General features: G+C 48.2%; 1 protein-coding gene across 1 annotated transcript in view; it reads left to right on the top strand.

The window, feature by feature from the left end:
• Positions 1-5,615: 5,615 nt before the first annotated feature.
• The window catches only part of LOC134036500 (adenylate cyclase type 1-like), a 24,638-nt gene continuing 2,920 nt past the window's right edge, over positions 5,616-27,333 (top strand). The window contains exons 1-8 of the mRNA XM_062481483.1: positions 5,616-6,570; positions 9,085-9,234; positions 9,922-10,040; positions 15,821-15,932; positions 21,893-22,020; positions 23,163-23,321; positions 23,964-24,105; positions 27,004-27,195. Coding sequence (XP_062337467.1) covers positions 5,956-6,570; positions 9,085-9,234; positions 9,922-10,040; positions 15,821-15,932; positions 21,893-22,020; positions 23,163-23,321; positions 23,964-24,105; positions 27,004-27,195 — 1,617 coding nt within the window. The 5' untranslated portion in view covers positions 5,616-5,955. The remainder of the gene's footprint in view (positions 6,571-9,084; positions 9,235-9,921; positions 10,041-15,820; positions 15,933-21,892; positions 22,021-23,162; positions 23,322-23,963; positions 24,106-27,003; positions 27,196-27,333) is intronic.

Here is a 27,333-nt window from a genome sequence, read left to right as displayed (position 1 = left end):
AACGCACACACACACACACACACACTTGATCCTCTCTCAGTGTCCTTGGTCTAAGCCCTATCTGAACTGCTTTTTGCCAAACTTAGCCACCATGGTGTTTACTATCCCACTGTCACTATGGGAATCATTTGTGTTCAAGTAGTCATGATGGCTACTCACAATTTTTTCATCCAATCTTCCTCTCTGTTTACCTTCTCAGTTAAGGTAAGAGATAGATATAAGACAGAGAGGGAGAGAGCGAAAGAGAGCAAGAATGAGATCCTCACCCCCTCCTGGTGTGTTTCTCTGTATTGGGCTGAGGTTGATGTTTCTAGGTAGGCTGATTGTTGGAGAGTTGTTTTTAAGACAAGCCGGGATGGAGGCTTGGTGCAGGCTAATCTGCTCTAACTCTGCGCTCATTAGGATCCGAGCTGGAGTCCACTTTCGCCTGATTATTGATCATGGGCCAAGCCTGTCCAAGATCCCAGGGAGAGAGCTAGGAGGAGAGCGAGATCTATAGAATAATGTAACCACATAGACACAGAGGTGGGATGTTATTTTTTTGACATACCAGAAGGAGGCTATCTATCTGTATATTTGTCTATCTGTCTATCTGTCTATCTGTCTGTCCGTCCGTCCGTCCCCCTCTCTCTCTGTCTCTCTGTCTCTCTGTCTCTCTGTCTCTCTGTCTCTCTCTCTCTCTCTCTCTCTCTCTCTCTCTCTCTCTCTCTGTGTGAACCTCACCGCGCATTTGTGTACAAGCCTGTGTGACAGCTTTACGAGCGTATTGACCCCCATCCATTCTTAAGCCTCATAACTTCCAGTGCAATTTTTGCTAGTCAAGGTCCCCAATATGTCGCTGCTATAAATAAACCAGACTTCAGAAACCCCTGGAGATTCAACCACTGCGCTCCTATGTATCAGTCTGGAGGAATATCCTCCATCTCTCTACCTCCCCCCCATCTCTCTCTTTTTCTCTCTCTCTCTCTGCTTGTCCACAGTGTCAGTAGGTCTGCATCTCTCTAGATAGATAAGTCATGTCTCTGCGATCATTGTTTCAGGTTCAGTATAGAACTGCACACACACATGGTTTTAGTGACCTATTCTGTAGATTGCTTGACCAAGCATGAGAATTAAGGAGATTCTGATGGGAAAGAACTATTCTTAACAGGTCACATAGGTCAAGTAGGTCAAAACCAGCAGATAACACCCTACTCCCTCACAAATCCCCCCATAAACTTCAACTGGTCCAGAATTCAGCTGCCCGCATCATAACTCGAACCCCCTCTATCCACCACATCACTTCTGTCTTGCAACAGCTCCACTGGCTCCTGGTCCAGTTCCGTATCCAACAGTCCTCCTGTTCACATTCAAGGCCATCCACAACCTTGCCCCCCCATATTTGTCTGATCTCCTCCAGGGTCCCACTACCTCCCGCTCCCTCAGATCCTCTTCCTCCATACACCTGTCTGTCCCCTCTGCCCGTCTCACCACCATGGGGAGTAGAGCATTCAGCCGCTCTGCTCCCCGTCTCTGGAATGCACTACCACCCCAACTCAGAAACATCGATTCATTCCCCCATTTCAAATTGCAACTCAAATCACATCTGTTTAAAACTGCTTATTCCACTTGATGTCAATTGCTTTGCCTCCTTCTGTTGTTTTTAATGTTGTATTATAATCTTTTTGCTGCTTTTAATGTCTTACGTACCTCTGTACGGTGTCCTTGAGTGCCAAGAAAGGCGCCTATAAATAAATGTATTATTATTACTATTATTACTGTGGGTTAAGAGACAATGTTTAAATACTGCTGGGTTATCCTTCGGACTGATGCTTACTAATGATGCCCTTTCACAAACAACAGCAAATCTGCTTAACTGCTTAAGCTGCGCTGGTATGGGACAACATTATCTGCCTGGAAATGTGGAAATAACTATAAGAGTTTTACTAAATAAATAAATCTTTAAAAGAAAAGAGAAACTCAGTTGACCTTGAACTTGCATGCTGTATAATATCTTACATTTGCATACTACTAACCATAGAATCTACTTCTAGCAGAGGAAACAGCATGTATGTGCTTAGTACGAGAAAGCAACACCTTTTTCCCCTGGTACCAAACCAGTTGTATGCAGGAGGATGCCTTTGATAAGTACATTCGAACAACATTCATTTCTCAGCGTCCCGATATGATTTGGTCATTATGTTTACGTTACATTTGCAAGTCTGACAAACTAGTTCCGTAGTCCCCCTGCTCAGGGCAGGCTTGCATCACTGGGGTGCAGTTCGTGTTGAGCAGAGAACTTGCTTTCCGGAGGGATAGGTTTGTCTTTTGTTTTGTAAATTACAAAAAATAGGGGAATTTAGCCCCAGTGATGAATAGTTATGTGTCAGAACACCTGTTTCTCATGTCAGGGAACACATTAACACACAGACCTAGCAAACTTTGAAGTCCTCGCCCTTGCTTTAAAAACACACAATGTTGTCCTTGTTGTCAGGGGCATGACCTGCCTGGCACCAGTATAACAGATGACTTGGGGCAAGAATCCGAATATTTCAGTGCCTTTTAATTGAGGCTTGCGGCGCCTATGCTATCAGGCTTTACTAAAGATTGGGTTGTGTGAAACATTCAGTGACACCACCAGTTTGGGCAGCGTTAAGATGAACACCCTACTGCAAACTGATGATCACCTGATGACAGGATCCATTAGACCTCCATTTAACCTGAGGCTGTTCTTCACCATTCAACTCGGATTGACTGTTTGAGATTCAGTCCACCATCCTTGGATGTTCCCCCCTCTTGAAGTGCTCCAGTAGGGGTGAGTCTCCCAGACAAGCAGGGGGGGGTTAGATCCCAACGTCTGCATTCAGCTGTCAGATCAAGGAAGCTTCTCACGCGCGTCTCTGAAAAACTGTATCATCTATCGTCGATCAGGCAGACAGGGGAGACGCACCACATCACGCATAAATGGAAGCGTCTGTTTTGTAAGAGGCTCCAAAAGTGTTCTGAAACCTTAAAACTACAGCCAGCCTTTCACAGCATTGCTGTCATTCATTGCAGACACAGACCATCACCAAACACTCAAGATAATTCTTTTGACAGTGTTGAATATGTGCGACTCTTCTATACCATTAAAAGTACTTCAGAGAGCTGTTTTTCGGTTCCTGAGCGTGGGAGGGAGAATATGCACAAGAGAGCAGGGAGAGGTTCACAAAGAGCCTGGCTTGTCTTCTGATCGGAGACAGCAGGAAACAGACTGGCCTCTCCTTGTCAGATGCCCGTGGAGTGGTGTCCCGCCGCGGAAAACTCCCATCAGACCTTTCTTTTGTTCCCCGCAGATGAGGGCCGGAAGAGAGCAAGCTTCCAACGACATGTTGACCAATCAAATGCAAGGCGGGCGCCACTTTACACCATACCATGGCTTTTATCCTGGCTGCCCCATATGTCACAGACAAGGCCTAACGGTCCACAAGGAATACTCTCTGTTCCATCTACAGAAAGCTATTGGAGGAAATGAAGGGTAGAAGTGCTCACTAACATGGGTGCTGAGGTAAACACAGTACAAATAAAACACCACCAGAATACATGTGGCGGTTTCAATTCATCCAACTGCCACTGGATGGTTTTAATACAGAACACATATGAAATACATTACTGTAGAACAGGGGTGACAGACCCTGTTCCTGGAGACCTACTGGCCTGGAGGTTTCTACTCCAACCCTAATCCAGCACACCTGATTCTTCGAATTGGCCAGTTGACAAGCTGAATCATGTCTTTTACAGCTAAGGTTTACATGAAAACAGGACGGAAGGGAAAACTCCAGGAGCAGGGTCGGACAGCCGGGCTGTAGAATGACAAAGACATACACTGTTGAGATCCGCTGTCATGCAAAAGGACAGACAGAAAAGGTGATTCAAAATGTCAGCTCATGCTCATTATTTGACTTACATCTTAGCCTTAGTAGGCCAGGTGTTGAAACAGCAGAGAGCCCTCAAGAGCGTGGCTTAGCACCATGCATTGGAAACATGAGCTCACAACCAGAAAGGCCTACAGAGTTTGGCCTTAGCTTTCACCTGACCTGATTACCTTCAGTTACCAAGGATCCCAGGAACAATAATGCATTTACATAGTTATCAAATGAATAAATACGAATGTATAGTTAAGCTATAATTAAGCAACATTGGCTTCAGGTCTCATTAACCTTTTCAGTAACAGTGCTCCAAGACCTAGATTACATTTTTCTTGTGGTCCTGCAGGAAATGTCCTATCCATTTACTTGTCTTTGTCCAGTCTGCAAAGCAGGTGACTGTCATCCATTTTGGGATGAGCTCCACCTCTGAATGCCATCGCTGCTGCTAACGGTGATAGCATCTGGACGGGCTAGTTGAGCGTGGCTGCTTTACTCTGTATCTTATCTGTTTTCTTTCTCTTTCTTTCTTTCTCTCCTTCTTTCTGTCTTTAAATTTTTCAATTTTCCAGTCTGTCATGGTTTTCATTCTTTCATGTTTTTCATTTTTTCCGCGGCCTCTCTCTTTCTCCTGCTCACCACTGCAGGGCACTGACAGGTCAAGGCGATGGCGCAATGGAGGGTGTCATTTCCACTCTGACGGATGACTAATCTCCCCCTGGTAATGAATGAGGTGGCACCATCTGAATGCCAAGCGGCTGGCGAGGGCGATGGCGTTCGCAGGGACATGGAAATCTCATGATGAGAGATGGACAGGTGGTTTCCCCTGTACTCTGCTCAACAGAGGCTGTCCTTTACCTCTCAGTGCTGTCAGGTAACACACACTGAAAACACACACACACACTAAAGCCACAAGGCTTGATTCAAAGATGCTTGTTTGTTTCATTCCTCTCTCCAGTGCATTGACTGGACATGATGGTGTAACCATTTTTGACCTCACCCACACTTAGGTGACTTGTCCAATGAGATCTGAAGGCACTGAAGAGTATGGAGGAGATTAGCAGTGTTTTAAAAGTATGCAAAAATACTCATTATCTTTGTTCTCCCTCGCCTCTCTCTCTCTCTCTCTCTCTCTCTCTCTCTCTCTCTCTCTCTCTCTCACACACACACACACACACACACACACACACACACACACACACACACACACACACACCCCTCCACACACATTTAAACACATAGACACTCAAACACGAAACGCACCTTTTTAAAGGTGATGTTACTGTCTGATTAAAAAGAGGCAGGTGTTCCCTCCTTTGTGAATTGCTATTTAAAAATGTACGTGTGAATGGACTCCTGTTCTTTTGTTTGGTGGAAACGACTGAGTTCCACAAAAATGAAATATGACAACAAATGACAGGACTACTTATTACATTAGGGGTTGTATGTGTCTCTGTTCGGCTTAACTTTGAAGACATCAAATTAGGATTTCAACGTTCGACAGTGATTAGGCTATGACAGTTCGTCAAACCATGCATGGCTACTTATTCATAAATTGTGCACTCCCAGGCTACATGCAAAATACTTATTTTACACTGTAAAAATAGGCAGGGGTGTATGGCAATTGTTGAGTCCACATACAGTAGGCTACAGTATCATTTTCAGAGGTCTCAGGTTTATTCTGTCGATCTGTTGAGTCGGCCAGACGTGTCTTATCTCTCCGCCTCGTATGCGCAGGCGTGATCCAATCTGAGCCTTGCAAAAAAGCGGATAGATCCTGGACTCGACGTCGTATGCGTGTATCTGTTATTGTTATTTTTCACAAACGATTATAAACATTAGGCCAGTGACAGTCTACTTTTTGGAATCGTCTTCGAAGGCAACGCGTTTCCTTGGTTACTGATCTCGACGAACAGTATTTTCAACCTGTGGATAGTGCGCGGCGTGCGTCTGGAGATTACTCTCGGATCAGTGGTCGGAGCTGTGATAGCCTAACTGGGACGCGTTGCCCGAAGCCGGCTGCGCGCGGGGTCCGCTGTCTCTTATTAGGCAGTGAACTGATTTTCGGTTTATGAATGGCACTGACATGGAGGAAATTCCGTTTCAGAAAGTCAAAACCCGGCGAAAGAAAGGCTACTGTCCACCGGGTGTCCCTCTCCCCCTGACTGCCATCGTCTGCGAGGATGAGTTCGATTGCAAGGAACTGGAGTCTCTATTCCAGAATTACAACCTGAAGCTGGAACAGACGTCCACTCTCAAAGCCCTGGCGGTGCTAATTATCATGGCATCGACCCTGGCCGTGGTGGAGTTGCTGTCCGGTCCCAGTTTGACGATCTCCAAGGGGTCCCATCCAATCCACAGTATCATCTTCGTTTCCCTGTTTATAGTTACCAATGTGAAGTACCTACAGGTCACACAGCTCCAGCAGATCGTTAATCTGACCCTGCTTTTCGGCTTCACCTTCTCCTTCCTCTGTTGTCCCTTCTCTCTCGGCGCAATTGGCATTGAGTCCCAGACGTCTCCGGAGCAGGGCTTGTGGCAGCTTATGCTGGTCACATTTGTCGCCTATGCCCTCCTCCCTGTGCGAACTCTTTTAGCTATAGTGTTTGGAGTAATGGTGTCCATCTGTCACATTATTGTAACAGCCACCTCGGTCACTGTCAAGACACCGGAATTGTGGAGGACGGTGAGTAGTTGACCTAGACTAACTGTATGAGGGACCTAATATTGTGGGCTGTATTTATTTGCATTTATTTTTTGTTTGTGTATTTGTAGATGCATGTTTGATCATTTTGAATTAGGAATTACGATACGAGGTTAACGAGCGCTCGAAGTCGGAAGTTCAGCACCCGTGTGTGGACAGCGACACAGAAAGGGCAGGAACAGAGCGACTTCCAGGAAACCGGAAGATCTATTGGAGCTCATGCTAAACTCACTCGGCTGAATGACGCGTGGAGAGTTCTTCAGAAGCTTGATCTAAAATCGGACTTCTTATGACGTGTGGCGGATTTTAACAACGTAGCAGGTCACCCAAAGTAGACTAACCATGACCCCCCCTACATAGTTCTCTAATTTTCTTACACATTTTGAATTGTTGTTCAAACGATTAATTCTAGCTTGATGTTGAGTCACTATTATAAATTCAAAAACCTGTTACACCTGCTGTATCAGTCAGCAAGGCAGGTCTGGGACCAGCAGCTCTCTACATGAGAGCGTCATCTGCTGTATCAGTCAGCAAGGCAGGTCTGGGACCATCAGTTCTCAACATGATATGCCTGCATGTGTGTATACGTGCAAGTCTGAACATTAACTAGAATCAGTTCCTTCTTGTTTGTTCCTTGTCCAGAATAGCTACTTACTTGCTCAGTCTATGAGTGAATCACCAGTTTGATGCGTGGAATGCTTAGATCACAGGGATACAGGTAGCTTGCTAGCGCTTCCTTAATTTAAAGGAGGTCTAAGGGATGTTATACCCTGGAAGACGGCGATGACCGACCAGCCAGGGGATAGCAGTGACTGTTAGCCAACCAAGTTGTAGGAGAAGCCCCATGCTGTGTAAAAGTGTGTTCTTTGATTCAACATGTCACAGAGCAACAAAGAAGAGAAAAAGCAGCAGGCATGACCAGAGCAGACCTTCACATCCGGCTGTGTCTCTGGGAATATTTGGTCTAGTTAAGCATCCCCCGACTGAAAAGTTCTTGATGCAGAACCAAAGAGAACGCCTCCTGGTACATGAAAGTAGGACGTGTCCGAGAGCCCACCCACACACCACTGGCTCCCAACTGGACCTCGAGGAAGAAAAAGGAGGGCAGAATCAGAAAAGTTTTGTCAGACAGCTGGAATGGAAACGGCTCAGAACTCTCTCTCTCTCTCTCTCTCTCTCTCTCTCTCTCTCTCTCTCTCTAACTCCCTCTTGGGCTCTGTCAGTCTTTCTCACCTAGGAGAGACAGGAGAGACAGTACGTTTCATATCTGTCATATTCTCTGTGGAACAGCAAGTCTCTGCAAAGCACTGTATACAAAACCTATTACGCACCAGACTAATACATTGTCCTGCTGCCAGGTTGGTGTTGTTAGTCAATCAAGACGTTTGTTTTCCCTTGCTGGACAGCTGGACCTACTTGGGTCCAACTGATAGCAGGACCTGTGTGGGAAGGCCTGTGCTGGACTAGCTAATAGCCTAGCACCTAGCATAGCTAATCCTCTAAGCTTGGAGATGAGCTCCATGGCATGACCCTAAACAGGAGTCTTTGTTTGGATCAGCTACTCAGGTATTTTCGACGGCCAAGCTGTTGTTACTGAACTTGATTTATAATAAAATCGACGCTGTTTGCGTATCCTCAAAACGTGGTTGAGCATATGATTGAGCAAATATATTTGTAATATTGTCTCTTGACAAGCCACTGTCTCAAGTTAATTTACCCCGTTGTATATGATGTAGTAAACAACGTCTTTTCCTTTTTGACTAATGTGCACATTGCCAGGAGTTGCTTTAGTTTTTTTTTTTATAACAGCTCTCAAGTTATCATTTTCAGGCATTGGCAAAGGCTTGGTAAACATCTGTGATGAATTACCTTTCACATGTGGTGCATGAACGAGGCTATGTCAGGCTCCAGGTAAAAGCTTTGGCATTAGAGTATGTGATAATAGACCGGTGTACAGTGTCCTGTTTTGTTTTTTAAAGGTCACACTCAACCAAGCCCAGCCAAGTTCAGCCAAACGGAAAACATGCAGGCACGCGCAGACACACAAACACAAACGCACAATGATTCATGTTTTTGAAACACAAGCAGAAAAGTTTTCCTTGCCCATTTGGGCTGCAGTGTCGCAAATGAACATTTAACTGCCTCCCTCCAGACAGCACATCCCTGTCTGGGCTCTGGTATCCCTCCATATGGTTCTGCTATGGCTGTCTCAGCTCTGCCTCCTAGCTTTCGCACGCATTAGGAATATAAACCAAAGCACATATGCCACATAAATACAGTCAAGGTTTATGTCATCAGAGAGTGTTTGTCATTCCAAAAGCAATTTCTCCATCCTTGACTACCTCGGGATGCCACATGCCGTCAAAACCAACCCTGCCCGTTATGCAATACTTCATATTAATTCAGACCACGACTGCAAGTAATAGAGGGACCTCCAGCTGACCTGCAATGTTGAGTGTGTGCTCAGTGTGTTTGTGTGATTTGTTTTTTTTACAGCTCGTGGCCAACACAGCGCTGTTTACCAGTGTGAATCTGTCAGGACTGTTTGTGCGTATCCTGACAGAGCGAGCACAGAGGAAGGCTTTCCTTCAGGCACGCAACTGCATTGAGGAGAGGCTCCGCATGGAAGATGAGAACGAGAAACAGGTACGAGGCGAGCGAACGTCAGCGCAAGGGGCAAAGTCATGAAGACAGGGCTCTCAGAATGGTTCCTCTTGCCGCCTGTCCACTCTTTCTCTCTCTCTCTCTCTCTCTCTCTCTCTCTCTCTCTCTCTCTCTCTCTCTCTCTCTCTCTCTCTCTCTTTCTCTCTCTCTCTCTCTCTCTCTCTCTCTCTCTCTCTCTCTCTCTCTCTCTCTCTCTCTCTCTCTCTCTCTCTCTCTCTCTCTCTCTCTCTCTCTCTCTCTCTCTCTCTCTCTCTCTCTCTCTCTCTCTCTTTCTCTCTCTCTCTCTCTCTCTCTCTCACTCTCTCTCTCTCTCTCTCTCTCTCTCTCTCTCTCTCTCTCTCTCTCTCTCTCTCTCTCTCTCTCTCTCTCTCTCTCTCCCTGTATTCTGCTCCCCCGTCCCCCCCTGCTCTCTCTTGGTTGGTGACTCACACTATTTCACCTCTGTTTGATTTCAAGCCTTTGTGTCTCACACCTCTGTAATCGCTCCTGCCACTCTTCTCTCATTGCCTCCTCTCGCTTTGTATTACTGTTGCGTACAACTCCCTCCCTCTGTCTCTTCTTCCACACACACACACACACACACACACACACACACACACACACACACACACACACACACACACACACACACACACACACACACACACACACACACATACACACACCTAGGAACGCCTCTTGATGAGTCTACTGCCCAGGAACGTGGCTATGGAGATGAAGGAGGACTTCCTAAAACCCCCCGAAAGGATATTCCACAAGATCTACATCCAGCGTCATGACAACGTCAGGTAAGACCCCCCAACAGCATGATGTTTGAGGAACCTGGAATTCTCTTACTCTGATAATACTTAATATGAACAAAATTGTTGCCACACATCGCCCCACACCCTTGTTTTTTTACTCTGGAATATATTGAAGTTGTGGGCGGCTGAAGACATACAGTACATTCTCCTTCTGGCCAAATTCAACATAGAAATGCTTAATGCTGTCTCTCTGTGTCAAGCTTGTACAGAGAAAAGAACAGAGGGTCTTGAGCAGTCATGCTCCTTGAATGTAACCTTTGAGAGCTTCTCAAAGCAGTTTGAATTGTCCCAGCAAGACCCCAAAACACAGCAGGCTCCAGCCAAACATTGTCATTAAGTTATGAGTGCCAACATCTGATAGCTGTTTTAATAATTCATTCTAGATTGGATTATTTACCAACCCAATCTTTGGAGACCTAATATTCCCTAATCCAAGGTCACCTGCATACAGTATAATTATCTTCTAACCAGTTTTACATTATCATCTGTTCTGCGCCCCATAGACCTTGAAAATCTTCTCAGTAAATGGCCAAACTACATTGACCCCTTATATAATTCAAACTGGCAAGTTTTGGTCTGGGGCAATAATAATTTCACAGTGATAAAGCCTCATTAAGTCACACAATTAATTGCAATGATCATTCTGAATACCAGCACGCGCCACGGTCAGAGTGCGGTCACGTTTTCTCTGAGGGTATTATGCCACTGGAGAAGAAGCCAACTTGTGGGCTGTCACAACCTCAGAAGTCCCTGGGGGAAACAAGGCCTCGGGGATCATAGTTCCTCCAAGTCACAGGCTGGTGGGAGCTGGGTAGCTAAAGCACCGCTTAGTGAGTTGTACAGTCTTCTGGCATTTATGCAACATCCTGGCCTGGCTCCACCAACCAGGCTCATGTGCTTATCTCCAAATCTGCTGTGTTTTGTCCACAGCTTCACTTCACAGTGAATCTCTCTTTTACTACTGTCTTTTACTAGACACTAGACGGCGTCCATAGAAATATACGTGATTTGGTTTGTGTGTGTGTCTGCAAGTCAGAAGCTATGGTGGAGGTAAGGGGTGAGGTAAGGGGTGAGGGAAGGAGTTAGGGAAGGGGTGAGGTAGGGGGTGAAGTAAGGGAAGGGTGAGTTTGTGTTCCGAGTGGCATGGTCCGTTCACAAGAAGTGCCAGGGTGTGCCAGGGTGTGCCAGGGTGTGTCAGGGTGTGCTAGGGTGTGTCAGGGTGTGTCAGGGTGTGCCAGGGTGTGTCAGGGTGTGTCAGGGTGTGTCAGGGTGTGTCAGGGTGTGCTAGGGTGTGTCAGGGTGTGCCAGGGTGTGTCAGGGTGTGTCAGGGTGTGCCAGGGTGTGTCAGGGTGTGTCAGGGTGTGTCAGGGTGTGTCAGGGTGTGCTAGGGTGTGTCAGGGTGTGTCAGGGTGTGCCAGGGTGTGTCAGGGTGTGTCAGGGTGTGCCAGGGTGTGTCAGGGTGTGCCAGGGTGTGCCAGGGTGTGTCAGGGTGTGTCAGGGTGTGCCAGGGTGTGACAGGGTGTGCCAGGGTGTGCCAGGGTGTGACAGGGTGTGCCAGGGTGTGCCAGGGTGTGTCAGGGTGTGTCAGGGTGTGCCAGGTGGCATTAGCTAGCTTACGCAGCATGCTGTGAGTCTGTGGGTAGTCTGGAAAGTGACCAGAGATTTGTTTGTGGGATGAGTGCTTCCTGATGAACTCCTATCTCTTAATTTTAAACTAGTTTCTTCATTTTCCCTCCCTTCCTCCCACAGGTTACTATTTGACTTCTTTGTTTTGGTAAACATGCTCTTTTGCACAGTGTTTTTATGTCAGTCGTTCGTTTACATAGTTCCCTCCACTTCCTGGTTGCCTACTGACACACTTCCCTGTGTCTTCCACTTTTACTGATCCCCGAAATTCTGGTCACCTCCTTTGTCCTCTCCTAACTATGTCACCTACCCATTCAACTGACCTTGGTTCCATTCTCCAATTATCCCTTTCGACATGTCTTCATCCTCTCCAAGTCTCCATGAAATTTCTCTGTCGGACTCTGCTTTGAGTACCTCCTCGTCCTGGCTCATTTCATCTCTCTTTTCTTCCATTCTTGTTTCCTCTCCTCTTCTCCATGCTCACTCTATCTTTTTCTTCCTCTTCCTCTCTCCCTCTTTCTAACATACCCCTGTGTTATCACAGGCACACCGAGGCAGGAGGAGTAGAGTTTTGTTGGCCCAGGGATTGAGCCGCTGCTGGAGATTAAATGCAATGGAGACTAAACTGCATTGCGTAATAGCGTGTTTGTGGTGGTTAAATATGGACACGTCTCAGTGGAATGCCACTGATTGCTTTTGCGTCTCTCCTTCCTTCAAAGGCTTTGGGGCCATGTTTGATATCTGTTTGCATCCAATAACCCTCAATTAAAAACGGTTAGAGACCACTGTGAACATGATGTATGTGATTTGGGTAGGCTGTAATTAGAAAGTAAACAGTGCCCATTACCATTTACTCACTCGTTCTCTCTCTCTCTCGTGACTGTGGGCGTCTTTTGATTTGATTAAGAGAACATTTTTATGATCACGGGACTTACGAGCCTAAAGTGCTGGCTTATCTCATCACATTGGAATGGCATAACTGCTCTACCTTTGAATCCAGTATGGAAGCTCTGCCAAAGTTGGCAAAGAAAGGCCACAGTATGTCCCATGCAGGCAAAATGCCAATCAGTGGCTGTAATTCCCCACGATGAAGACATCTGCTTTTCTAAACAACGAAGGCTATGCTGCACAACGTAATCTAATAGATGCTCTCAAAGATTTGTTTTGTTTGCCTGACATTTTTAGATCACTAATCCGTGTGAAGGTTAAGAATAGGAGGGTGTGGATGACTGGGTGAGAGGGAGAAGGGGAGGAGGGGAGGAGGACAGAGTATTTAGAGAGATAGAGATTTTCAGGAAAATGAGGACCATTAAACTAACACACTATACTGTACATGTTTGGCATTTAGGTTGTATGCTGTGTACAGTCTCACAGTTCATGAATGGGATTTAGCCCAGGGATGAATCAAAATCCCTCGAGCAAAGATACTGTACTAGCATTTAGAAAAACCCTGCACACAACAGGGTGCTTTTTTATACAAGTTTGACAGACGTATTTGCAAGCCAAGCACGTCTGCAAAGAATACCATCTGCCCAATCCCATAGGCTGTCTGTTATCCCTGTGCCCTGCAAACCAAGCCCGAACATCTTTTGTTGCCGCATGCTGCCATTGCCAATTCTGGTGACAGTCTGCTATTGTTGCGTAAGGACAGACACACAACTTGCGTCACACACACATACTCTTTCTGAATCCCACCTGACACCTTCTGGTCATGGACGCCAGGTCGAGAGCACCTCTGGGGACTTGACTACTGTTAATGATGTGCTGCTGTCGTGTTGAAGGCAGGGCGATGAGCAGGCTCCATCACTGCTTGGACCGCCTCTCTGTCTCTCTCTGTCACACACACACACACGCACGCACACACACACCCGTACGCACAGACATGCTCACACATGCAAACAACGAGCATTGCATTGTCACTTGCAAACACACACGGACACACACAGTCACACACACACACTTACAGGCACGAGCGTTCCCACAGCACGATCAGCAACCTCAGGGCCGGCGTCGCTATGACCTCCCAGTCGCAGGTGACGTTTGTGGAACTTCCGCCAGATGCCTCGTTATCAAACGAGCCGTAGCCTCCGCCGGCACCCAGGCCTGGCCAGATGTTGGCACAGCCGCCTCGCTGTCGGCGCCACACAGGGATCTCCGCCATCGCTGATCCCCCCCTGAGCCTGCACGCCGCCAACACGCTCTGAAAACCACCTTCATCTAAATGGGGAGGGGGGAAATGAACTCTTGAACTCACAAAACGCCTCAGTCTTTGCCGTGTGACTCGTATGGGAAGGAGATTTGTCCCAGCATGTGTATATGATAATTGGTATATGACGCTGCTAATGTACATGGGCTCCTTAACTTCCCATTCAAAGGCATGGCTGATCCTCTGGGCTTGCTTTGTGGCTGACATTCTGGGATTGAGCATTGTATTAACTAGCACTAGGATGGCTGGGTCCACAGTTACAGAGCTGGTGGATACATTAACATAATTAGGGAAAATGTGGCTTTGCGAAGGCGATTATAAGTCCTTGGATGAGGGCCGATGCATGAGAGTGTGAGGAGGTCAAATTTGGATCTTTGATTACGGAGGGAAAGGTCTTTTGTGGGCACTGTGCAAATCATTACAGAGTAATTGGCCTTGATGGGATAAATAGTTTTGGGGGCTGACATTGGGGGTGGAGCTGGAACTGGGAGCTGAGGTTGAAGCCAGGTCAGGGTCTGATGGCTGGACACTGTCTGTGGATGGAGGCTAGAGGCCTGAGGCAACACGGTTAGGGAAGAGAAACTGGGACTTGAGCTGGGGTTGGGGCAAGGGTTAAGGGCAGGTCTGGGGCTGTGGCTTAGGCTGGGGTCGGGGAAGGAGGGTTTCTGAGGCCGACGCTGAACAGTCGACTGTTCGGCACACCAGCAGAAGTGCTTCGAAGCCTTCGAACACTTTTAACTCGCGACTCAAACACAATATCTAAAGTCCTCTCTCCAAAGGTTTGCCAGCCACAGATGGTCACCAATTAAAATATTCACAGCAAATTGAATCCATTGCACCTCATTATGTTGACATCTGTGGGATGACAAAATGGCATTTAGCAGTTCCCGCTACAGACACAGCGTTCTGTCACACTGTTAAAAAGTCCAGCCTGCATGAAGACAGCGGGATGCTGCAACATTCGTGAGGCACAGACACGCAAGCCTTTTAGGTCAAACAAGCCTAAATGACTAACAGCATTCTCACATCCACCAACCTCACACAATCTCTACATTCGGGGCAACTCTCGAAATCTCTCCGATTGAGCTTAACAGTTTCACTTCGATACAAATGGATTAGTCCGGAAGGATCTCCTTAATACGTGTCTATGAGTAACCTTCCAACGATAGGTTCTCGAGCATCAAGCAAGACAGGCTTGACAGACAAAGACATGGCCGCCAATATGAGTTCACCTCAAGGGATGGAAGGGTATGACTCCTTAACGGAGCGCCTGTTTGGTTAGAATGCCAACTGAGCCCGGCTTGGCTTTGATCCCTGTGAGTATGTTGTTCTATTTTGGGCACTGCCGCTTGACTGTTCTGACAGTCAGTCAGCTTCATCGGGCTAGTGGGATAGGGGCCCTTGGCTGTCGCGAGTCATTCTTTTGACTGCCTGATAGGTCTGAAAGGTAAACACATCTAGGAAAACGAAAATGCTTTGGTTTTGGACTCCTCTCTGTGGATGCCGTTACAAGAATGAACCCTGCGAGCTTGTGATTTGTCACGCTGAGATCTCCGCTTCCCTCATCTCTGTCACAATGTCTATTGTGCATCGCACATTGTGCATCTCTGTCACAATCTTTTGTTTATCTTTGTTTTGTTGTGTTTTATTTGTTTGAGCCTCTGTCTAAAGACAATCTTCTATCCCTATGGGGATGTACAATAAAGTTTTGTGGGGGGGAATTAAATACAACATTGAGGGTTTCAGAAAACTACAAATAATGCAATAAAATACCCTCTGTTTATGTTGCTCTCCCTCTCCCTCTCCCTCTCCCTCTCCCTCTCCCTCTCCCTCTCCCTCTCCCTCTCCCTCTCTCTCTCCCTCTCCCTCTCTCTCTCTCTCTCTCTCTCTCTCTCTCTCTCTCTCTCTCTCTCTCTCTCTGTCTTTCTCCCAGCATCCTCTTTGCAGACATTGTTGGCTTCACCAGTCTTGCCTCCCAGTGTACTGCCCAGGAGTTGGTCAAACTCCTCAACGAGCTCTTTGGGAAGTTTGATGAGCTGGCTACGGTGAGTCTCAGGCTGTCATCGTGTCATCTTTCCCACTATCCTGCACATTCCCCCACACTTAGCCTAACACTTTTAGCATGACACCTTGACTAAGGTGTTGCCACTGAGGTGACATTTAATTGCACTGATTCATCTGGGTGGAACCCTAGCCCTAGCCCCTAGCCCTAGCCCTAACCCTAGCCCTAGCCCTAGCCCCTAGCCCTAGCCCTAGCCCTAGCCCTAGCCCCTAGCCCTAGCCCTAGCCCTAGCCCCTAGCCCCTAGCCCTAGCCCTAGCCCTAGCCCCTAGCCCCTAGCCCTAACCCTAACCCTAGCCCTAGCCCCTAGCCCTAGCCCTAGCCCTAGCCCTAGCCCTAGCCCCTAGCCCTAGCCCCTAACCCTAGCCCTAGCCCTAGCCCAAGCCCAAGCCCAAGCCCTAACCCTAGCCCCTAGCCCCTAGCCCCTAGCCCTAGCCCTAGCCCTAGCCCCTAGCCCTAGCCCTAGCCCTAGTCAGGAACCTAACCCCTGAAGATCTGTTCCGGGAGTTTGGTTTTTCCCAGACCACTATGCTGGATGTCCCATGAACTCACTTCAGGCCCCTTTAAGACATGTCACATTCGTTACAAGATGGTAAATGAAGCCGCAGGGCAAGGCTCGCTTTCATTACACGTCATCTGGAACATCAGGGCCCCATATGATGTTTAATATGATTACCCGAGGCCTCATTGGACGAAGAGATGACAGGATACTTAATCCATCCCAGATTTACCGCTGGCTAAACCTCGTCTCCACTCTAACGGTCGGAACGTGGGAGAGTTATATCGGTACCAATCGCTCTGTTGGCGTGGCGAGAGAAAAAAAGAGAAGTGAAAGATTTGAGTCCCCATCTGTCTATATTCCATTCTTAGCCACGGCTGTTTAAATGTAAGTCGATCCAGTGTTTGTGTTGTATGTGGGACCAACTTTGACTTGACCTGGTCTGGTCTTTTACTTGACCTGCTCTTGTGTTTATGGACTCGCTGTTAAGGTTACTTACAGAAACAATAGACATTGTGTGATGCTAGGGACTCCTGTTTTGAACCGCACCGCAGAGTAGGCGGACTGACCTCTGACAGGCGGACCTGTCACCTCCCCTCCCCCTCAACAATCCCATTGTGATTGATGCGTTCGGCTGACACATATCTTGGAGTGGTTCAAGGGTTGAGCCTCCCCCCCCCCCCTCCCCGGCTTGATGATCCCCTTGCTGCCTTATCAGTGTAATCTGGCCTCCATTACTTCCACCAGGCACATGTGCCCGTGAAATCCTTTAATCCAGGGGATTACACCCAAACCCCTTTTTTTGCTTTCATAGAACATTTTCTTGGCCATATTGACAGTTCTATTTTTAACTTGTTTGTTTACATGGTAGCCAAATTTAGAAGCAAACCCGGCTTTTGGGTAAAGGCCAAAGTATAACATTTCTTCTTAATGTTCCTCAAGCTGTCCTGACGGTGTTTTCAAGCAGCTTGTTGATGATTCAATTACTCAATGTGATTCTGCCCCTGCTGGGTTTACATGGAAATCAGTAGCTGATACTGCGATGTTGTTTTCAAAATGAGCCATGATAGGAAGGTGTTTTTGGCTCCATAAAATCAGGAAATATACATTGTGGAGATCATTATTGCTAATTGTATTTTGTCGTTGTCATAAATCCGTCCTACATTTAAGCATATGTCGATCTTCAAAGCTGTGATCTTTTTACTTGCAAATGTCACCTTTTCACACTCCTACCCAAAGGAGGTGGGGAAACAGTTTCAGATATAGCTGAGAGAACAGACAGCCTGACAACCTGTCGATGCTTTATAGATCCCCCATGTTTTATGCTTAGTTATTATCCAATAGTCTTCATTTCTGCCATTTGGACAGAAACAAGACGTGACATTGTTAATGGAGGCGCCCAGGTGTAAATGTAGTATGCTTTCGCTCTTATTGCAGCCCATTGAAATGTTGTGACGTACTGTAAGGCAGTCTTGAGAGGAGCTGTTTCATCATGAAAGGGTAGGGGTTCAGGATGATGTACACTCCCTTCGCAGTGTGCTTGTGGGTTGGAAGTCTGCATTTAAAGGGTGAAATCAGGATGGATAGCTTCAGTCTCCTACCATGTCACCTGACCCGGGTGATGTGCCGGGTGCGTGTTTATGAACCTGTGAGGTGACTGGCCCGCACTGGTCCTCATCCGGGCCAGCACTGAGGAAGGGAAGCGGTTGTTACGCCGATCCCAGCCTGCCCCCGGACCTAGCCTCCGTCATGGGAGGCTCCACCCTGCCTCGGCCACCCCCCGGGCCACGCTCACACTGATCAAGCCTGGCAGGGAGAGGCAGCCACACTGACTCATGGCGGGCACAGCGGGCACGCTGTCTCTCCCCGTTCCAGACGAGGAGCGGGCGACGCCACATGTCCAGTGGGCACCGTTTCATCACGCCGTCCCCGCACCATCCCCGCGCCACCTGTCGAGTCGCTGGACTCGCCGGTCCGTGCAGGACGCGGGCCAGGAAAGGCAGAGTCCTCCCTCCCTCAGCAATCTCTCGCTTTCTTTCGCTCTCTTTTTTAGTTCTGCAGTTCACACCTACTTTGTGTGAGGTACGACACGCAAAGTTCTGCTCGCAATTGAAGAAGAGAGATGTCTCATCGATCCTGTTTTGGGGCTCGAGCTCACTCTACAGACGCTCACATCCGTACGTGTGCCATAGAGAGGCACTCACATCTGTAAGGATGCACGCACACATGCAAATCGTTTTTGAAAAAATACGGTCCTGTACCCGACCTCGCTGATTTTCCAGCGGCGGTCAGAACAGAAGCCATCTTGGTGTGTTGCCCCTGCACAGTTACTGATCTGTCTTGCTGTGCCCAAACCTGAAACAATACACGCTGTTGTGAAGTGAGAGATAAAGAGGGATTCGGAGCTTCATGCTGCGTTATTATGCTGCGATAACATTCAACGGCTGCGTGTGTTGTGTTTTCTTCCTCTCAGTTTCCATGGTAGAGTTTCACAGTGTGTTTCGCCACCCTCCCTCTCTTCCCTCTCTTCCCTCTCTTCTCTGAACGCCTCCTCGCTTTGTGGCTCTCACCCTCTCACCACTCCCCCCCCCGCTCCTGTTCTCTCAGCCTTTTGATTGACACCTGGCAGCGTTCCTTAGCTGTCTTCCGCACCCTCGAGTTATCCCTCCTCTCCTCTTCCCCTCCCTCTTTTTATGGCGCTTCTATATTTAGCAGGAGTCCGATTTATTATTACATATATGTGTTCATCTGCCCTGTTTAACTCTCTCGACGTACCGGCGCTCCGTTATTACCCCAAACACACAAACGCAGCTTTGGAGAAACGCCCAGCCCAGACGAGACTTGTTCAGCTCGTTTTTCAGGCACGTAGGCTCTGGTCTCACGGCTGTGTGTACCTATCTAAATAAGGCGATAAGACAAAGTGGTTCTATTTAATGGTGATTGAGGTGAGGTCAAGGTGAAGGCTGTAGCGGGCAGGGGTGAACCGTTATTCATGGAGGTGGATGTGTTGCTCGTCTTTAGCTTGAGATCCCAGGAGCTTAATAAACATGCTTGGTAACAAACAAAGACACCTGTTTACCCATCAAGGTGACGGGGCGAGAGGATGACATCAAGAGAAGATCCTTGTGTTCATCAATAATGTGTGCACAACATGAATCTGTCTGTTTGTGCTTCAGTGGACCGAAGATGTATACCGCATCATGTCACTCCCTTCCCTATGGACCCCGACACATGGGATAGGAAACATCTGTGCTCGGCTGGGTCTTCACACTCATTTACACAGGGTTGTGTGTGCGTGTGCATGCATGTAGCTGTGTGTCGAAATAGTATGGTGTCAGAGTATATCGGCTCGACAGTAAATGGAAGATTGTGTAGCTACAGTGACTTGTGTTTGTTTGTGTTGTCTGTGTGGGATCTCCATTCTTCAATGTGCGTGTGTGTATCTGTGTGTGTGTCTTCAGGCAGCCCATGAAGCTGAAGTCACGTGACAGGGGGTTAATCCAGCTTGGGTCTGAATCAGCTCCTGAACCCTCGCTGGGCAGATTAAACCGAGGAGAAGCACAAAGGAGGAGGGGGAGACTTTTTAAGTACTGGGGGCTCTCCCTGTTCCTCCAGCCTTCACCCACTCAGCAGCCCTCCACCTCGCCCTCCCCCTCTCCTTCCCCTCACCCATCTGTTGCCCCTTCGATCAGGCCAGGAAAGCCCCCGTCCACCAGAGGAATCACCACAGCCGCCTGTTGTCCATGTGTAGATGTTTCTTGATGTATTTCTACAAACTGCTTGTATACTTTGGATGGTATCGACTAGTGACTCTGCAGGAACGTTGAGAAACTCAAGAGCGGCTCAACTTGGACACGCGCGCGCGTGCGTCATGGTTCGTCCATTTCCTCGGTCTCTCTCCGATTCTCATCTGAAATCTCTTTGGAAAAAGAAGCCTCCTGTCTGGAGTATCCAGCTCTGCTGACTTGTTGCTGAGTGCTTGGCAGGCAGCGCAGGTAGCTTAACAACTCGCTTTTTCCCTCGGCTCTCTCTAATTCACTAAGCTGTCTACCTGAAACGAGGCTGTTTGCGCAGGCCTCTCTGTTGGAAAGAGTGAGGAGTGGAGGCTTGCCAACCCTAATAAAGATTTATGGGGGCTGGGTGTGTTTTTGGACACACAGAGGCTGCAAGAGGCCTCGGAGGAAGGTCTGCCTGCTCAGTGCTGTGGAGTTGCTGTGACAGTTTCAAGTGTTTCAGAGTTCTTCAGTGTTTGTTGGAGTGTTTAGCTCTTTTGCACTAAATTGGTTTGTCTCAGCATTCCGTGGTCTTTGTGCAGCCCACAGACTTTGTTCTGAATACAGAATACTGGGGGCTTGAGATGGGGAAAATCTAACATTGTCAAGTTATAGTTGTTTCATAGACAATAAGGTTCAAGACAGGTCATGTTGTCATTAGGCTAGTAACCGTAAAACAACGCTGCTTCAAATGTCAGACTGTGTTTTTCCCTTAGTTGGATAGTTCTTGTGGATAGGGGCCTGGCTTCACCTAACCAAAGAACGACATTCTGCTTTGAAAATGTTCCAGGTTAAGTCTCAAACAAACCGTGATTTTATCTCTTCGTACATTTTCATCTTTTTTTTTGCTTGAAGCCTCCTCTTCTTTGTTGGTTTGGATTCTGGGGTGACCGTATCGAGCGCAAAACACCAATCATGCTCCCGCTCCGCGGCACATTCAGCGAGCAAGTGCAGGGTGAACAGCGCTTGTTCAAAGGATAGGAGTTTCCGCGCTGCTAACAAGCTCACAGTCTCTTCTGGAACAACGCATGTGGTCTTGCATGTTAAAAATAGAGCATCTATCTTGTCTTCAGCACACTGATGTCCCTGATTATGAGTCTATGTCGCTCTCCGAATGTCCCCCCCCCGCCCTATGCCATTACTTCCATGGTAACAATCGGAGGTTATTAGTGCGGCAGCCCTGCCTCATTGCTTATGGATGGCGGTGGCTCACATCCCATAATGATATGTTACATTCATACAGTTGCTCTTAGACGAATGCTTGTCAATCTCTGAGCGTGTGACTCACCTTATTCACTGAGACTGTTTTTAGCTTGAGACGGCATTTCGATTTGGGCTGGAGATGCATGGGTGGTGGGTGGGGGTGGGTCATGTGTAGGAGACTTGGGGGAGGTGCATAAAGGCAGGTATGGGTGGAGGACGAGATGAAGGCTTCACTTCCTGTAAGGGGTCCGGCTTCACTTCCTGATCCCAGTTTGAGGTCTCCTGCCAGTGCTATGAATACCAAAAAGCACATTCAGTAAATGCTCACGTTTTCCCTCCCTCCCTCCCTCCCTCCCTCCCTCCCTCCCTCCCTCCCTGTTTATTGTAAGGTTTGTTGTGACTGGGAGTGCATTGTAAATGTTGTGGAAAGATATGTGATGCCCCTCCCTCTTCCCCTCTGTGGATGCCAGGAGAATCACTGTCGGAGGATTAAGATCCTGGGGGACTGTTACTACTGTGTGTCTGGACTGACCCAGCCCAAGACTGACCACGCCCACTGCTGTGTGGAAATGGGCCTGGACATGATCGACACCATCACGTAAGTGGTTCCAACTGGAGTGTCAGATTCATCATCGACAGAACCCCTCGGATTGCAGTGTTCCTGTTCTGGTGTAACAGTGCTATTTACACTCGATCTTTCTTTCAATCTATTTGAATGTGTCTAAGGCACAGTCCTAGCCCCTCAAAACACACACTTGTTGATTGTTGATAGTTGATAGGGCTCACAACCCCTGGATGGGTCTGAATTAGGCTAGCTGGAATTTTTCATGGGCCCATTTGATCTGGGGAAGTAACTCAGTCTAACTAAACTACCACGTCAGGGACTCTGAGTTGACAGTTAGGAATTGTAAACATAGTGAAAGTACAATCAGACTGGTCAGGCCTGCTCTGAATGCAAGCCTAGACTTAAGAGGAGGAGATTATCATTTGACCGTAAGGAAACACATTTGTATGCATCCTGATCGAGCACTAGAATGTTTGTCTCGTTTGCGTGTCTTGGCCCGCACAATTTGGAGTGAAAAAAGGGGGGGTTTAAACATGCCATTAGCTCTTCTTTCTGTTCCGTAGCGGCTTGTCATGCTCAATGCCGCGTACATGACACAGTGCTGTCCACAACTGTGGTGGTAGGACAGTGTCACTACCAGGTGTGTGGGAGATGAACCTCCAGAGATGAACACAGTTACTTAACATCTACGTCTTGCCTCGGTAAACATTTTCACACCTGTTAAGAGAGCAATCTTATCCCACGTACTGCGTCAAGTGTTATGAAGCACGCCCAATTCTGAACAGAGGTTAACTGACACATCCAAGCCAACGCTGAGTATTCCGCCTTCCTAAAACGCACTGCCCCTCAAATCCTGCTCACGAAGGAGATCACATTTCCCTTGAAGTTTGTCATCGTTCGAGACCAAAAAGGGATGTCTAGTATCCAGAAAGGCCTCCATTTTGTCTCTGCTCCTTATCTCGGCGAAACATGTGGGCTGGTCTCCCAGTCCTACTGAGATGAAATGCACTGGACTCTGTCTTTTCATCCTTACTGTCAGTACCATGGTGTGTGTGTGTGTGGGGGGGGGGTATTTATTGCAGCAGAAAGAATGGCTTGAAACTGTGAATGAAATTGTGCACAACCTGCAAAACACACACACACACACACTAACACTCCATGTCCCGCTCCTGCAGGTCGGTGGCCGAGGCCACGGAGGTGGACCTGAACATGCGTGTGGGCCTGCACACGGGCCGTGTTCTGTGCGGCGTCCTGGGTCTGAGGAAGTGGCAGTACGACGTGTGGTCCAACGACGTGACCCTGGCCAACGTGATGGAGGCCGGGGGACTGCCTGGGTCAGTGCTGCGCTGCTGCCCCACCCGCCTCCACCCCTCCATCCTCCCTGGCCTCTAGTCCCCCATCCCTCCTAAGCCTTAGTATCCTATCCTCCCGAACCCCCCAATCCTCCCAAACCCTCCCCTTCCTCCGTAACAACCCGTCCTTCAAAAAAACCCTCCCCCCATCTTCCTTACCCTCCCCCCATCCCTATCCCCCTACCCCTCCATCTCCCAGAACCCTCCCCCCATCTTCCTTACCCTCCCCCCATCCCCCTACCCCTCCATCTCCCAGAACCCTCCCCCCATCTTCCTTACCCTTCCCCCATCCCCATCCCCCTACCCCTCCATCTCCCAGAACCCTCCCCCCATCTTTGCCTCCCCTCCCCCTCACCCCATCCACCCTACACCCTGTCCTCCCCACTGCTAGTCCCCCACCCTCCCTACTCTCTACTCCCATCCCTCTCCATTTGCCCCATACATCTTAGGGGACACATACCTAAATCTCAGATTACTGTCGTTTATCCGAAAGGAATATGCTTGTATCTTACCTCACGCCAAGTTCAGTGGTCCCAGCCTGCTTGGAGACAGCCTGAAGCAGATAACGCAAACAGTTCAGGACCAGAGGGGCAGGTTTTCTCACAGTGTGTGCTCTTCCCCCAGTAAGGTCCACATCACCAAGTCAACACTGGAGTGCCTGAACGGAGACTACGAGGTAGAACCGGGCAACGGCCACGAGAGGAACGCTTTCCTCCAGAAACACGACATCGAGACCTTCTTCATCGTGCCATCCCACCGACGGAAGGTGCCTGTGCGTGGCCGGGTGTCGTGAGAAGTGATGACACCACCTGTGTCCATTTGTCTGTTTGTGTGTGTGTCTGTGTAGAGGGAGAGATAGTTTTCGGGAGCGTTAAGACTAGGCCGTTTTGATGGTGTAGCAAAGCGGCACCTTGAAAGTGGCGGAGCCCCAATTAGATTGACATTACATTTAGTCATTTATCAGACGCTCTTATCCAGAGCAACTTACAGTAAGTACAGGGACATTCCTTGCCCAAGGACACAACGTCATTTGGCACAGCCGGGAATCGAACCGGTAACCTTCAGATTACTAGCCCGACTCCCTAACCGCTCAGCCACCTGACATTTCCTTAACTAGGACCTTGGTGGACATGTGCTTTGAGCGTATGCAGAAAGCCAAATGTGTCAATCCTGATTCCTCTGAAGACCGTAACAGATAATCCATCTAAATAGGCCTGATTTGTGATGGAGAGGTTAGTGTCTAATTCCTACTGTATGCAAACTTTGCTTAGTTCAAACCTTTAATGACAGGACTGGAGCTAAACATACAGTACGACGCTCCAACATTTGATGTTGGATCTCTATGATTGCATGGTGGAACACTGGCTTATGTGTGTTGTGAAGCTAGGCTAAGCAAGGTGTTGTAGAGTAAACAGCACACATCGACAACCCTCATGAATATATGGACACATTTACAGTACTCTCTCTCTCTCTCTCTCTCTCTCTCTCTCTCTCTCTCTCTCTCTCTCTCTCTCTCTCTCTCTCTCACACACACACACACACACACACGGACTGTAGATCATGCTCTCAAAGTCACACAACATTCTTGAACACACACGCACCCTCTCTAGTTAGTTCCACTCTGTCATTACATCAGATGTGCAGCGAGCAGCTGGAGAGGGGATTTCATCCTCTCTCCGATTGTCAGTTCATGGCCGCCCCGTGTATCTCCCACCTGGCAGGACCCGGCCTGGCTCTACCAGAGGGGGGAGTGGGACTGGGCCTCTGAGCTCTCCACAGCTTGTGTGTTATATAACCCACAGTGTACACACACACATATACGTGTTCCTAAGCCACGCAGGTCCTTACGTGAACTTGGAGCAACACAGCATCACAGCATCACAGCAACACAGCATCAGAGCAACACAGCATCACAGCATCACAGCATCACAGCAACACAGCATCGCAGCATCGCAGCATCGCAGCAACGCAGCATCGCAGCATCGCAGCATCGCAGCAACGCAGCATCGCAGCATCGCAGCATCGCAGCATCGCAGCATCGCAGCAACGCAGCATCGCAGCAACGCAGCATCGCAGCATCGCAGCAACGCAGCAACGCAGCATCGCAGCATCGCAGCATCGCAGCAACGCAGCATCGCAGCAACGCAGCAACGCAGCATCGCAGCATCGCAGCATCGCAGCAACGCAGCAACGCAGCAACGCAGCATCGCAGCATCGCAGCATCGCAGCAACGCAGCATCGCAGCATCGCAGCAACGCAGCATCGCAGCAACACAGCATCACAGCATCACAGCATCACAGCATCACAGCATCACAGCATCACAGCATCACAGCAACACAGCATCACAGCATCACAGCATCACAGCAACACAGCATCACAGCATCACAGCATCACAGCATCACAACAACACAGCATCACAGCATCACAGCATCACAGCATCACAGCAACACAGCATCACAGCATCACAGCATCACAGCATCACAGCAACACAGCATCACAGCATCACAGCATCACAGCAACACAGCATCACAGCAACACAGCATCACAGCATCACAGCAACACAGCATCACAGCATCACAGCATCACAGCATCACAGCATCACAGCATCACAGCATCACAGCATCACAGCATCACAGCATCACAGCATCACAGCAACACAGCATCACAGCATCACAGCATCACAGCAACACAGCATCACAGCATCACAGCATCACAGCATCACAACAACACAGCATCACAGCATCACAGCATCACAGCATCACAGCAACACAGCATCACAGCATCACAGCATCACAGCATCACAGCATCACAGCATCACAGCAACACAGCATCACAGCATCACAGCATCACAGCAACACAGCATCACAGCAACACAGCATCACAGCATCACAGCAACACAGCATCACAGCATCACAGCATCACAGCATCACAGCATCACAGCATCACAGCATCACAGCATCACAGCATCACAGCAACACAGCATCACAGCATCTCCCAAGGCCATTCTGTATCCTACTGGCTTTTCGGTTTTTCTCTTTGATATTAGGAATAAATAGCTAATCCTCTTAATAGATGGAGCCAACAGTTATACTTCCATCAAAGAGACAGTGAGTGTGTGAGGAGTGGGGACCACCCCCCTCTAAAGTGTGTCAGATGTGTTGCTCTCTCGTCAGCCAATCCCATACAGATACTCAGAGACTACTTGAGATGGTTTTTTAATATCGCTAACAGAAGTACAAATCTGCAGATTGAAAAGAGTCCTGCCTTATCTGTGCTAAACGAAGCGTTATTTCATTATACTTTCTAAAATAGTTTTGAGGCCAACATTTTTAACAGTGCTCAAAAGACCTGGGGGATTGTCCCATTTTGGCTGCTTGCTTGTTAATTCCACATTCATACTGAAACTGACATTTAAAAAAAGTAGGAATACTAGAATTTAGATATGTATGAGTATGTGTTTCATGTCAGTATGCTGTGTTTCTAATAACAAGCAAATGTACATTTGTTGTTGTATCATTCTTTATGTGTGTGTGTGTCTGTGTGTGTGTGTCTGTCTGTGTGTGTGTGTGTGTGTGTGTGTGTGTGTGTGTGTGTGTGTGTGTGTGTGTGTGTGAGTCAGTGAGTCATCTTTAAAAGCTTGTTCTCCTTGTTTGTTTGTTGACAGATATTCCCAGGATTGATTCTCTCGGACATAAAGCCTGCCAAAAAGATGAAGTTCAAAACGGTGTGCTACTTACTGGTGCAGCTCATGCACTGCAGGAAGATGTTCAAGGCAGAGATCCCTTTCTCCAACGTCATGAACTGTGAGGATGGAGACAAGGTACATAAACTCATGTGCGGAAGTGTGAGCTTGCGTGTGAGCTCTTGTGTCTTCCTGTATTTTTAGACATGAAAGGTGAAGGTGTGTAGGTGGATGTGAGGATGGGTACAGCTCAGTGGAAGAGCATTTGACTGTGGATCAAGAGATCATGGGTTGAAATCCCCCCCCCCTTCC

The sequence above is a fragment of the Osmerus eperlanus genome, chromosome 16 (genome assembly GCF_963692335.1).
Source record: "Osmerus eperlanus chromosome 16, fOsmEpe2.1, whole genome shotgun sequence".
NCBI lineage: Eukaryota > Metazoa > Chordata > Actinopteri > Osmeriformes > Osmeridae > Osmerus > Osmerus eperlanus.
This window is presented reverse-complemented; position numbering and strand designations above follow the sequence as displayed.